The sequence below is a fragment of the Rutilus rutilus genome (genome assembly GCF_951802725.1).
Source record: "Rutilus rutilus genome assembly, chromosome: 18".
NCBI lineage: Eukaryota > Metazoa > Chordata > Actinopteri > Cypriniformes > Leuciscidae > Rutilus > Rutilus rutilus.
The window spans coordinates 27018679-27032987 of NC_140231.1; the positions used below are offsets into that span (position 1 = coordinate 27018679).

The window sequence follows — 14309 nt, forward strand, 5'->3', positions numbered from 1 at the left end:
AACGTCACTAGCATGCTAAAAACAGCGTAGAATGTTGTTCCTTTAAATATCCAATTAGCTAAATTACAGATTTGACAAGGATTAACTTCAGCTTCCTTAGCTTCTTACCAGAGGTTTGGTGAACTCTGTGGCTCCAGAATGATGGAACTCAGGTGCGATGAAGGCTTCTGGGAAGGGCGTGCCGCGAGCAAATGCCTCTGCGCTCTTCACTGTGGTTGAATATGTGGAAAGCCAGTTCCACTCTGAGGGGCAGAAGGATCCAGGGGCCCCGTCCCGATCAGGCCCCGTCCCGCTGTGATGAGGAGGTCTGGGCTGACGGCACAGTAACTGATCCAAGAAGAGACCCACGGCCAGTGTGGCCAGACTCTGAAGAAAGGCACTGTGGGTCAACTGATCACCCGCCATCACATGACTCTGAGGAGCAAGACACACATGAAGGAATATGAAGTGATATAATACCTAAAATGCACAGAGAATACCTTTGTAATGCACTACCTGTTAAAAGTTTGGAATAATTACGTTTTTTATGTTTTTGAAAGAAGTCTCTTATGCTCACCAAGGCTGCATTTATTTGATCAAAAATAGAATAGAATTGTGAAATATTTAAGTTTTCTATTTTTAATATATTTTAAAATATAATTGATTCCTCTTTTAGCAAAGCTGAATTTTCAGCATCATTTCAAAAAAATAAATAAAAGAATAATAATAAATATATATATATATATATATATTGCGATAATATTTCACAATATTACTGTTTTAGTGTTTTTTTGATCAAATAACATAACATGAACATAATAAAGAAATATTAAAAAATCTTAACATTCCTAATGTTTGACTAACATTCCTAATATTTGACTAAAAGTGCACAAGCTAAAAGCTTCATGGAAAGTTTCTATGGTTTTTACAGAGCTGTTTTGGAATATCTGATGTGTGATCTTCATTCAACTATTGCATCTCAATAACTTTACTGACATAAACAAGAACATTTTAATATTTAAAGTACTTGGGCTGTTTAAAAAGCTCCAATGAAATAAAAATAGGTGGTTCTGAGGTGCCGTTGACCCAGAGAGCTGCAGTTCATTTATCAGAGCAGACGCTGCAGCATGAACTCTCTCACAGGACTGCAGTTTAACCGAGGACATAATCAGCTGTTAATACAGAGAGACTGTTAAGTGAAAATCTGCAGCAGAACTGGGCAAAGAGTCAATGTGCCAGCAGAACTGCAGAAACTCAGATTCAGACTGGGCCAGAATAGAGGCAAATATGTGTCAGTTATTCTAATATATGCAATACAGTTTTGTCATTACTATAGTGTTCTAGGAGTTTAGTGTTGCTATGTCATAAGAACTCATTTTAACACAAAGGACACATATAATTACAGATTTCCCTGTTTTATGAACATATTTTATTACCTAAATATATTAAATACCTAATATAACCGTTGGTCCATTAACCCTCATCAAGCGTTTTCTTGGTTTTCTATGGGAGGGAAACGCTTAACATGTAATTAAACATGTTGCGTTTATATTCTGGGCTCATCTGCTTTTCTGTATATAGTATGAATTATTAGTATGGTGTTTACTGAGTTTGATAATATCATGTATTTCTTTTAATATCACTGTCTAATGCATTAAGCCCTGTTCAGAACGTCTCCGAGGAGGACGCGGGTTTTGTGACATCATTGCGTACAAAATAAGTCCCATTTCATTGGCTAGGCGCCAACCAATAAAACGACTCCTTTGCCCCCTTGCCCCCTCCCCCGCCTTTCTCTCTCGCCGCCACTGAGTTGCAAGTATACAAGTTAGTTTTGCATCTACATAGCTGCCAACTTTTGAGTTTGGATAGGTGTATTGTGATTGTCAAAACGTTTTAGTAACTAAACTGAATTTTATTAGGTTTAGTGCCAACATGTTACAATGTTTACATGGTACAATATCTGGTAAGCTATTTTTATTATTTCAATTCAATTCAATTATTGTGGTTTGATTTAATATTGACTCATTTGGATAAATATTAGGTAGGCTACACAAGATAGGCATTAATCTTTCTCAAGAAAAAAACAACTCGCCTAATGCTGTAAACATACAGAGAGCCCTATCAGCTGGCAGTATTAGCCTATTTAAGGTTAAAAATAACTCAAATAAATATAATGCGTTTTTTATTATAATATAACAACTTTATTTAATGATATAAAATATCATTATTATAAAGTGAAAATATAATAAATATGTGCTATAGTACACATTTAGCAAAATATTGCTCTTTTTTTCTAGCCAACTAACCTGCTATAGCCTATATTATGGTCATCAAATGGCTTTCCTGAGGTAAATGTTATGTGACATGATTGTTCTCCAGCTGTTTTATTGACCCCTTTGATTGATTTATTGGTCGATATTATGTATGAGGAATATACATTGTGGCAAGTTGTACTGTATCTTTCAACAGTGTTCGTGTTTATTTACTATTAGCAGAGATGATCGGGTCACGTGCCGCTATAGGGATCTGTCGCGTCACATTCACAAGCGCCAAAACGGTATTTATTGTTTGAATTTCGTAATAAAAGTGACAGAATCTGAGAGCTGAGATTTTTTTATATCATAAGTAACTGCTCTGCCTAGTCTGTCGGTCTCCGTGTCCTCTTTGCTTCGCGATTTTTCTGTGCGTGAGAAAATGGATGTGTGGCGTGAGAGCGTGTGGAAAGCGTCAATCGCGTGTGTCTCACGGTGAATGCGTGAGAGTTGGCAGCTCTGCATCTAATATATCGCGAAAAGAGTAGCAAAAGTCAAGGCGCGACATTTGAAATTGCAGTGACATTTCAGAAGTTGCAAGTGCCTAATTGTGTGATTCTACTGCGAACGTGAATGAAAGAATAAGTGCAACTATGTACTACAAGTTTGTCTGTCATTGTATTTTTGTGAATGGCATTGTACACATTTGTGACTACTTGTCTGCAGCTTCAAATTCAGAATACAGGTTTGTGACTATTGTCTGCGAGTGCAAATCTAAAAAGTCAACTTCAGATTTATATTTGACAGGTTTTCACATCAGAGCTGTGAGTGTCAATTTTAGCGTACAAGTATGAATATTTATTGTAGTTCTCAAATTCACATCGACATGCTCTCGGGTTTTGCTACTCTTTTACTTTCATAGTTATCGGCCATAACATGAAGAGAGCAAAATATAACTCATTAAAAGGACAATATATGTAGTGAATTTTGAATTTTCAGTTTTGATGAGAAAGTGTATGTACCTTCTCATAGCTGTACTGCTCTTGAAGCAGTGTGGGAAGGCGCTCAAGAAAGACAGCCATGCAGGGAGCACGATTCAATCCCAGAATGCCCTGACTGCGTAGAACAGAACGGCAGGAGGCCAGAATGTGATTCTGAGAGATCCAGTCTGGGGTACAGCGAATTAGCAAAACATCCTGAGATTGGAGAAAGCATTAGGTACATGCATTAAGCATTGCTTAAACCATTTTTAAATTAAATATATTTTTTTAATTAAACACATTTTCAGGACATATTTAGTACCTTTGACCTTCCAGAACAAGCAGTCACCCCTATGTGTTGTATCCAGGTGGTACAAACTACAGAGCCCATTCCTGTAACCACAGTCTGCAGGACTGAACCATCCTAGAACAGATGAGAGGAGTGTTTACAATCAAAAACAGGAGTTTTGTAAAGCTAATAAAAGAAACGGCAAAAAGAAGCGTTTGACTCACCCTGAGAGACCAGATGTTGAGCACCCCTCCGATTCCTCCAGACACCAGAGCAAGCCCACTGGGGCAAAATGACAGCGTCTTTACCGCGGTAATGTGTCCACTCAGTCGGAACACACATTTAGCATTACCTCGCTGAAACACACACACACACACACACAAAAAAACTTCTTTAGTGACACATTTAATCTAACAGAGATTAAAAGGTAAGGTTAAACAGGTAATAAATAAGAAAGCTTAATTTATCCCAAGCAAATCATCTCTCAAAAAAAAAAAAAGATAAATATATTATCCTGACCTTGATGGCACTGCTCTTGTCTTGGCTGGTAGATGGGGTGAGGAAATTGGGCACTGAGACATTAGTGCCCCCTTGAGGAAGAGTCCACACATACAGGAGGCCATTTTGACATCCACTGAGGAAATGAAGAAAGGAAAATCAAAACACTTGGATGACGGATTATACACCTGTGCATCCTTGAGTACCAACATGACAGCTAAATGTCTATATATCCTAAAAATACTTCATGAAGTACTGGTTTAAAGCTCTCAAAAGCTCCTCTGAGATATCTGTTACCCATTATTCAAGTAAATGGTGTGAAGAAATAATAAAAGTGCCATATAATACACTTTTGCAGCACCTTTTAAAGCCACTTATAATGTTAGTCAAGGTTTCATCCACCAAAGCTGTCGTAATTTCATTTAACACATTTTCCTCTATTTTCACCCCCCTCTAAGACCTTAAAGTCAGCATGAAATGAAAATACACCCTATCTATTTTGTAAATGCAAATTTTAAATTGTAATGTTTAATCAACATGTCATAACTGGATCTTCAAGTGAAAACGACATAATTTCGTATCTACTGGCGTATGCAGGACTTTCCGCCTTCTGCCTCAACCACATCTCCTCTTGCTTAATTCTATATGTAAATGGATTCTGTTAGTATTGGCTCACTTTTTCACATGTGAAATGAGTAGTAACACCACCAGCAAGTTGCTAAATACTGAAGTGGTCGGGAATATGTTAATGTGCACTAGTTCTGAACATATATGTTTGCTTTAATGATTATTAAACATATGCCACACTCACACTGCCATCATAAGACGAGGCTCCGCCCCTCTCCCGGGCAGAGGGCACCACTCGGCCGTGTTGACGGTGCCCGTGTGGAACAGAGAGTGGAGGGTGACCCACGCGCCGCTGGCACGACCCCATATCTTCACCACCTCAGAACGGCCAACAGACAGCAGAAGATGTCCTGTAGGGTCCCACCTAAGTGCACTGACACTCTCCTGGAAAACAAAAAATAAAATAAAAAGCGTCACTCTCAAAAAATATGGGTTTATTTGTGTAAAAGAATGGGTTGGGTTTCACACAAAATCCCAAACTGTCTAGGCTGTGTAGAGTTATATATATACAGGGTGGGCCATTTATATGGATACACCGTAATAACATGGGAATGGTTGGTGATATTAAAGTCCTGTTTGTGGCACATTAGTATATGTGAGGGGGCAAACTCCTCAAGATGGGTGGTGACCATGGTGGCCATTTAGAAGCCACAAACAGGACTTTAATATCACCAACCATTCCCATGTTATTACGGTGTATCCATATAAATGGCCCACCCTGTATATATATATATATATATATATATATATATATATATATATATATATATATATAAAAAATGTCATCATTTAAAAGTGTTCCAGTCCCCATTTAGCATTTTATTTAAGAATAACATTTATTTTTGTGATTAAATACTGAATCTTTAATGTTTTTGAAAGCTCTCTTATGTTCATCAAGGCTGCATTTATATGATCGAAAATACAGTAAAAACAGTAATATTGTGAAATATTACTTCAATTAAAAATAAATATTTTCTGATTTCATATATTTTAAAATGTAATTTATTCCTGTGATACAAAGCTAAATTTTCAGTATCATTACATAAATCGCATTGACACCAAACTTTTGAATGTTAGTGTAAATATTTAAAAGCTACTATTCCTAACTACTAGGAACTAACACCAGTATTGATTAAATTATATAAATGAGAGTGTTTTTACTCCTTTAATGATGTCACACAAATCAGATCAATAAAAAAAATACATATAAAAAACTAACTAAGAAAATATTTTCTAAATCCACGTCACTTATCACTTACAGTCTAGTGATTTATAAATGCTTACAAACTTCGGTTCAACTTCAATTTCAATTTTTTTCCTTTTCCTTTAATCCTCGCTTATCGGGCTTATGCTACTCTGAACAATGCCTGAACTTCGTATTTTGAGCACTTCTTGTGTTGTTTTTGCCTCTTCACGATGACTCGCTTAATTTAGTCCTAATTTGTAAGTCGCTTTGGACAAAAGCGTCTGCTAAATGACTAAATGTAAATGTAAACTGAATCATTAAAATGAGTTGGTATCTACCTGGTACCTACTCAGAAAGTATGCGATTTCGCATACAGCGCGTGAGTGTTTTGATGACTTCTTACTCACAGGAAATGCTGTTAGCAGAATGGGTGGCTCGGTTTCATAGCTCTCTGCTGTTGCGAGGAGAATTTTGCCATCAGGATAGCCCACAGCAAAGGGTTTATCAACACTGTACCAGGCCAGACACTGAGGTGCTGAACAGGAGGAAAAACACACACAAAGTTAATTCGCTACAGAATTTCTCCAAGCACATTAAAACAGAGAGATCTTTAGCACTTTTTTTTTGCCACCAACCTTCTTTTCTGTGGCAGTGAGTGAGCTCTGTTCTCTCCACCCTCAAGTCCTCTGTGACCTCCAGCCAGCAGAGGGAGCCGTCCAGCCGTCCCACCAGCAGACTCTCAGGAGGACTGACCTGACTACAGGCTTCCTGACTGAGGAACGGAGAGGAGGTCTGAACCCACGAGAGCGCCGTGACCCAGGACGACTGAGCCTCTATGTGTGCCTGAGTACCTACAGGAAAGAAGACAAACACAAATAAAGGTGCTTGTACTAAATCCAATATGTCCAGGACATTTTCAGATGCATGTATATGTACACTGCAGGACGTTTCTATCCATCAGGATTTGGCTGGATTGGGAATGTTAGACTATGAAATTATTAGTCAAGACAAGCACCACTAAAAGACGATAGAATTTGTGAAAAACATTGCATAGAACACCACAGAACTGCTTAACAACTAGCCCCATCACTCAAGCATTTTTGGCAAAAATGACCCAAACTTTGTTTGGTTGTTATTTAAATTTTACAGTAATTGAAATAAAGTTGAAATAAAATAAAAATAAATATTAGATGAAAAATGTACACTAATATTTTGCTAGTTTATATTTTTATATTTCCAGTTTCAATTGAATTTATTCAGAAACAAACGATTTGCGAAATCAGACACTACTAACAGTTCCACGGATATTCCGTATCTCAACGGAAAAGAACGCTGGGCTCTCAAGCGACAGCAGCAAGGCGTTTTCAGAAGAGTGCTGGCGTTACTCTTACAATCAACTATAAAGTACATTATACATGTTCGATTACACAAGACTTGGCAGCAGAAGACATGTAACTGTGTGTGTGGATATGTGACAGTGTAATGCTGGTCTGACCGTTGATGGTCCAGATGTTGATGAGTTTGTTCTGGAACGCAGCCAGTAGAGTTCCCCCTGCGCTCCACAAGACAGCGGACAGCAGATGAGATCCCATCGAACCATCTGAGCTCTGAGCGTCCTCGCTGCAGAGAAGACACACACACAAACACAGAGCTGTCAGAGCCCGAAGCATTCATTTCCATCTCATTCTACAGAAAATGTTATTTCCCATCAGACCTATGAAACATTTGGATTTCTCCCCATCCTAATCAAAGAGACGAAAAGCAAGGAGTCTCACCTGACAGTGCAGGTGTGTGTGTGCTGCAGCTCTGTTGTGTTTGGTGTTATGACCCACAGTCGAACCGTTCCGTCCTGTGAGCCGGTGGCCAACAGACCTTGTTCTGTATTCCAGCTGCAGCTGCTCACCTACAAACATGACAGCCAATTAAGACATTCTGTGATGCCCTGGACAAAGTTCACAGTAAGAATAGCTCTGTTTATATTTAGAATATATAACAATAGCTCAGATAGACAGACAGACAATTATCAATGTTGAAAACATTGTAGTGTGATGCAATGTTTTCAGGACTTGAAAAATAGAAAGTTCAAAAGATAGTTTTAATATGAAATAGAAATCTTTTGTAACATTGTAACATTTTATTCACTTTTGATCAATTTAATGCATTCTTGCTGAATAAAAGTATTATTTTCTTTTACAAAAATCTAATATAACATTATTTTTATTTAAATATATTTAATGCAAAGCTTAAGCATAAACTGAGCATATTTGATGTTCAGTTTAAGCATCAAACTGAGTTTCTGATTGTGTCTATTAGCAGTTGTGTACCAATGAATTCATTTGCGAGACATCTAGCATGTTTCTATAAGTGTTGTATCTATGTCCTCTTTACCCTGTTCTGATGTCCTTCCAGCTTCCTTACAGGGCACTTGCGCAGATCTCCGGCCATGTCACTGTATGTCTGGGGTCTGGCAGTGTTGTCTTTCTCAAAAACCGCCAGGGCCTGGACCAGCTGTTGTGTCGCCCATTGACGGTGTCTGCTGGTCAGCCTGGCCGACAGGGCACAGGCAGCGAGCGCATTAGTCAGCTCCAGCGGTCCGACCCGTACCCCTGCTTGAGAGAGAGGCGGACCTGAGGGTGGAGGGGTTCCACCTTCTGTCCAATGACATGTGCCGTTAATTAGGATAAATTAATAGCAAATCTTTTATTGGCATTTAAAGTTGATATATGGGTAGAGTAAGTAAGTCACTAGAACCAAAACCAGCAGGGTTCCCAAAACCACTTTTCCAGTCATTAATGATCACTGGTTAGTTAGTTAGTTAGTTAGTTAAATTATTTTTTGTAGTGACTGCATTCTCAAGGAACACTTTCTAACCAATTACATATTTTAGAGATAAAATATTTAAATTATAGAACATTCCTTATTATGACTTTTCAGTCCTGGTAATCATGATGTTAAAAAATTCCCTGATACTTTAATAGACAGTTTAGGCAAAACATTTAAAATAGAAATCCTAATTCAGCAGGACTTATGAAAAGCTAAGAAAATTCAAAAAGAATTAAAAGATAACAAATATAATTATTTAAATAATAAAAATGTAAAATATACTTGCAGGATTTCCGTGACAGTGGGACTTATGAAAAGTAAAAACAAAAAGAAATATTTTATTTTATTAATTTATTAAAATAAATATTGTATTACTATTTAACCACCGTCAAAGCACCATAAATATGCAAATGTGTTGTTAAATTATTTAAATATTAACATAAAATGTTAATTGTTCAATTAATCATTTTAGGTCCAATGGGTTTGTCTGACAATACATTTTGGGAATTCCTGGTCTAAATTAAACAAAACTTTTATGGAGCATGAAATAAAAATAAAAAATAATTATAAAAAAAATAATTATAACCATATAATATATATGTACCTGTTTGAGTCAAGAAAATGTAATTTTTTACCCTTTGATTCAGTGGATTCGCTTCTTTCCACCTTGTAACGGAATCGGACGCCTTTCTCAGTCAGGAGGGACACCAGACTCTGTGTGACCAGGAAGGTGGGCGGAGTCAGTTCTCTCGGCTCCTGCATCGCGCCCTTCAGGGCGGAGCTTTGCCTCATTCTCTGCTGCGGATCGGTGATAGCACTGATGTTCATCCCTGTAGCTGCTGCCATGAGATCCTGAGAGGAAGGACATGCAGGTGAGACAGCATGATTAGGAGGAAGACAGGATGATTAAATGAGCTCAAAGGAGAGAATGATGAAGAGCGTAACAAGGATAATGAGGTGAGAAACATTAGCAGAGTAGTAGGGAGGATGGATAGAGAGAGAGAGAGAGAGAGAGAGAGAGAGAGAGAGAGAGAGAGAGAGAGAGAGAGAGAAGAGAAAGAGAGTGTACCTGAGTGCAGATGTCCACTAACTCTCTGTAGGCAGCAGGACTGTGGGCCACTAAACTGCCGATTGCTGAACTGAGGAACGACAGAAAGGCGGAGCCTGTGCGATCGTTCACAGAGCCACGCCCCATCCCCTGCTGGTCCACGCCTGTGTGGACAGTCTGGACACGCCCCCCTGCTGCCAGACACATCAGTCGCACCAGGATACGGATGTCAGCCAGACCCAGAGCTTCCAGACCACTGGACTGATTACACACTGAACTACTGTAAAACACAGGGACAGAGAGAGCTTTGAGAGACAGTTCATAATGTACCGGTACATCGTAATGTACAATAACATATACACATTGTGTATATACATTTGTATATAAAAACAGACTATGTTGCGATGTAACGGAAGTAGAAACAGATTATTTGTTTCGTATTGTTATGTACATCTGAAAAACAGATTATAGAAAAAAAAAAAAAAAGAAGGACAGGGACTTGGTTCTATCCACATGATGTTGACTGGATGGAGGCAGATCTAAATGAGAGCATGTGGTTGATTGTAAGGAAGGGGTTAAATTCCTGGTGAGTTATTTACCATTAAACATCTTGGAAAAATCAGTCAGAATCTGATGGATCATCACAGTAAGAAGATTCTGGATATGTCTGAAGGGGTTTATGACTGTGAGAATGCATTGTGCAGAATGGATTTAAATGAAGTAAACAGTGTTAAAAAGAACTGAGAGTAAGAGAATAATTAGTATTTGAAAGAATGAACAAACTGGTCAAATTAAATTAAAGGGCCAAGGGAAGGGTAAAACATTTTTGAATGATGGGTGTGATGTTGATGAGTGAATGATGAAATTCAGCAAGGCTCAGGTCAGTCAGACATTGATGGATCAATCACAGTATGACATGTCAGACTCGCTGTGAAGGTGATATTCAGCTGGGCAGTCAGGCGGAGGTGTGCGAGTGGTTGTTACCTGGAGTAGGTCTGTGAGAGAGCTCTCATCACCATACTGTAGGCTAGCAGGATCTGAGTGGTGGAGGTGACTCTCCTCAGAGCCAACAGTCTCTCCTGGGGTTCCCGAAGAGATGCTGCCTGCTCCCCTAGACTCAGAGGAACCGAGGAGCTCTTCAGCTCAGTGCTAACAACTCCTACACACAATGAATAAACAACAATGTGATGCATTTCACTTTGATTTTGGGAAGCTCTTACATGCAATATGTATCGGGGCAACTGTAAACATAGTTGTTGAATATGAGAATATTACCTTTGTAAAGCAGGTTGTTGTCACCAGTGGCCAGGCCACTGACCAGAGCTCCAAGAGGGTCGTGTTCCATGAAGGGGATGGGGTCGGGCACGGGCTTCTTCTCACTCAGACCCAAAGGTCTCAGAAGAATCCCAAAGTCCTCCAAACCTGTAAGCCGGTCCGAGTCGGAGTCTTCCTGGTTACCTGGATCCCACTCATCTAACACACACATTCAAATCATTACACATGAATTCATGGAGTGAATACAGTAGTTTAAACAATTACCTAATAGATATCATCATAATTCCACATTAAATTAAGAATTTAAAAATGCAAATCAGGCATTATCTAATTGAATATGCACTACTTTCCATACATTTCCAGAACAGAAATCTGAACATTGTTTAAAGCCAGGTTCAAAATTATTGTTTTATTTTGTTGACATATCCCCCATCTTTTTAATCGCTCCATATATCTGAAAATACTGTCAACAGCCAAATAAAAAACGGAATAAACGGTTTCAAGGAATAAAACGTTGTATAAAGCCAGACAAACTATTTATGAATAAACCCCTCTGTAAAAACCTTCATATATACCGGCAATAAAATAAACGGATATTTTCTTTCCACTAGTATGAAAAGTCATGAAGAGCCAAATAGCCCAAAAACTCAAAATTGACCAGTGCATAAAAATAAAAATAAAAATAAAAAACCTTTTTGCCTGTAGTGTTTTGCCATGTTTTTGTTTTGTAGTGTTTTAAACAGAACAGGTTTGTTTTAACAGAAAAATAACTGGACAAATACCTTCTGATGTACCATCCAACTGACCAATCAGATCAGACGCCAAACCTCTTGCCCTGAAGAATAAAAAAAACATCATCTAGGTTGCTATATAGAAAAGGTAAATGCCTACAACACGCTCATAATTTCCTCATCATCACCTATCCTGTTTGGAGTTCATAACGCCCAGGTTGGAAGCCAGATACTTTTCCCTGCATGCACTGCACAGGAGGTAGTATGGGCTTCCTGATCCGCATTCGCCTCCGAACCAGCCGTCCACGTAGGCCCCATTGCTGCGGTAACCACGGCGACCGGCGCTCTGGCCGCAACCTGGGTGGTGACGCTTCATGTGGTTGTTGAACTGCAGGGTGAGAGTGTTACACAGCTCACACTCCACCATCTCATGGGGATCTGGGTGCTCTTCTCTTCCCTGAGACAAAACACACATATGTTGGTACAGTGAAGGAGAAATGAAAAATACATTCATACACGGACAAATAATATTCACACAACAGAACAATAGACAGAACAAAATAAACAACAGAAATAATACACGAAAGAAAGAACGATGAAAGAACAGACCGATAAATGATACACAGAACGATAAAGTGATAAATGAAAAATGACAGAATGGAAAACAATAAATTATATTTGATTGAAATATAAATCAATGGACATATAAATGGAAAAATAAAATGGTAAATGAGAAAATTATGATAGATAGATAGATAGATAGATAGATAGATAGATAGATAGATAGATAGATAGATAGATAGATAGATAGATAGATAGATAGCACCAGCACCTCTACCATCCACAGCGTGTCCCTCTCAGAGGTGATGAACTCTGGGGTGAGCAGCTCCTCATAGGGCTCTTCGTGGTACGGGTCATCCATATAGCCCAGCTCTGAGTCTTCTTCAGCAGCAAACGGGTGCGTTTCAGCCCGCTCCGGCCACTCTGCCACTCCCACGTCCTGTCTGTACAGCGATGGGACAGGACTGGGAGACGGGGAGTCTGAAACAGACAAGATAGGGGAGCAAACTTCAGGGCAGAGTCACTGAAATGTGTCCTTCTCAATGTACGATACACTCTGGGTAATCAGTTCACATCCACATACATTTACATATCCATGAACACTACCGTTTAAAAGTTTAAAGTCGGAATTCTGTAAGATTTTTAATGTTTCTTAAATAACTTTTTTGTAACATCATAAATGTCTTTACATACAATCTTGATCAATTTGATGCATCCTAGCTGAATAAAAGTATTATTATTATTTTATCATGCTGACCCCAAACTTCTGAACGGTAGTGTGCATTAGTGTGCACTGTGTGAAATCTGACCTGCTCTCCTGAAGGATGTTCTCTGACCCACTCCAGACCGCTGTCTCCGTGCAGGAGGAGGTCTGTTCCTCGTGAGGTGAACATCTAAGAAGTTCTCTCTCTCCACCAGGTCCAAACCTGCTAACAGACTGGAAAACACATCGGAATACACACAGTGAATAAATACAATATTCCATGCAGTGTGCTCTGTTGCGTACCCCAATTTGTTTGCATAAAAATAGGTGGATGGAAACATAGCTACTGAAACCAAGTGGCCATCAAAATATCTTACTATCAGTTGCGGTTGATTAGGACTGATTAATATGCAAGAGATGTGATTTATTGCTTGTCACTTTGTGTTGTGCCTGGATGTGTGAATTCACCTCTCGTTGGGTTCTCTGCTCTCCTGTAGGGTCAGAGGAGCAGGAGACTCGGGGCACTGGACCGTCTCGGGCCCTTCAGATGAGGGTGTATCAGTGGCGCCCCCTACAGACGAGCCCTCTCCCGCCTGCTGCTCCTCTGTGATGGGGTGTTCCAGCATCCAGCTGGCCAGCACCTCGATGGTGCGCGAGTCCACCTCTCCAGTGACCCCTAAGAGATGTCACAAAAAGGGTCAGGGAGAATACCCCCAAAAACGTTCGGACACACTTGACTGAATTTATGATTTCTCATGAACTTAAAAAGCTTGAAATGAGCTTGAAATTAGTCCAATTATGTCTGAGAATTAATTTCTTAAGAATTTTTTTTAATTTAATTTAAAAACAGAAACAATGGAAACTGACTTGTTGAACCAGACAGAGAAGGAAAAGCAGCCAAAATGTAAAACTTTTTTTTTTTTTTTTTTACTTGATTTTATTTTTTGGAACTGACTAATTTTTAAAGTTGGCTTTGCAAACAAAAATAAATAAAATAAATATAAAATTTTATTTTTGTAAACCTGTACTGCTCAAGAAAATGTAAGTATGCAATAAAAATGATACAAAGCATACAGTACAGTACACACAGCCGAGTGTTCCAGTGGGGAAGAACAGTGAGGGGTGAATTGAAGCAGGATCTCACAGGGGAAGTGTAATGAGTGAATCACCAGTTAATAATTATTCAGTTACAAAAACAATCAAATGCAATACAAAACTCGACATTGTTATCCAATATTTCTATTTCTGAATAACTGCATTGCTTTGAAAATTCAGTAAAACTGACTATTGTAACCGTATAAGAGGAGTTTAACAGTAATCTAATAACATGATTGTCTCCTTCTTAAACAGGTAAGAA

General features: G+C 38.8%; 1 protein-coding gene across 4 annotated transcripts in view; it reads right to left on the reverse strand.

The window, feature by feature from the left end:
* LOC311277035 (putative E3 ubiquitin-protein ligase HERC1) overlaps nt 1-14309 on the reverse strand; it is a 62353-nt gene that overhangs the window by 12128 nt on the left and 35916 nt on the right. For all 4 annotated transcript variants that reach the window (XM_084387144.1, XM_084387143.1, XM_084387142.1 and 1 more), the window contains exons 42-61: nt 13421-13628; nt 13059-13186; nt 12521-12729; nt 11877-12145; nt 11740-11792; nt 10958-11155; nt 10667-10841; nt 9704-9962; nt 9270-9486; nt 8200-8462; nt 7587-7714; nt 7307-7431; nt 6447-6662; nt 6219-6346; nt 4810-5009; nt 4020-4134; nt 3725-3856; nt 3534-3635; nt 3254-3427; nt 109-414 (exon numbers count right to left, since the gene is read on the reverse strand). In XM_084387144.1, coding sequence (XP_084243270.1) covers nt 109-414; nt 3254-3427; nt 3534-3635; nt 3725-3856; nt 4020-4134; nt 4810-5009; nt 6219-6346; nt 6447-6662; nt 7307-7431; nt 7587-7714; nt 8200-8462; nt 9270-9486; nt 9704-9962; nt 10667-10841; nt 10958-11155; nt 11740-11792; nt 11877-12145; nt 12521-12729; nt 13059-13186; nt 13421-13628 — 3605 coding nt within the window. The remainder of the gene's footprint in view (nt 1-108; nt 415-3253; nt 3428-3533; nt 3636-3724; nt 3857-4019; nt 4135-4809; nt 5010-6218; nt 6347-6446; nt 6663-7306; nt 7432-7586; nt 7715-8199; nt 8463-9269; nt 9487-9703; nt 9963-10666; nt 10842-10957; nt 11156-11739; nt 11793-11876; nt 12146-12520; nt 12730-13058; nt 13187-13420; nt 13629-14309) is intronic.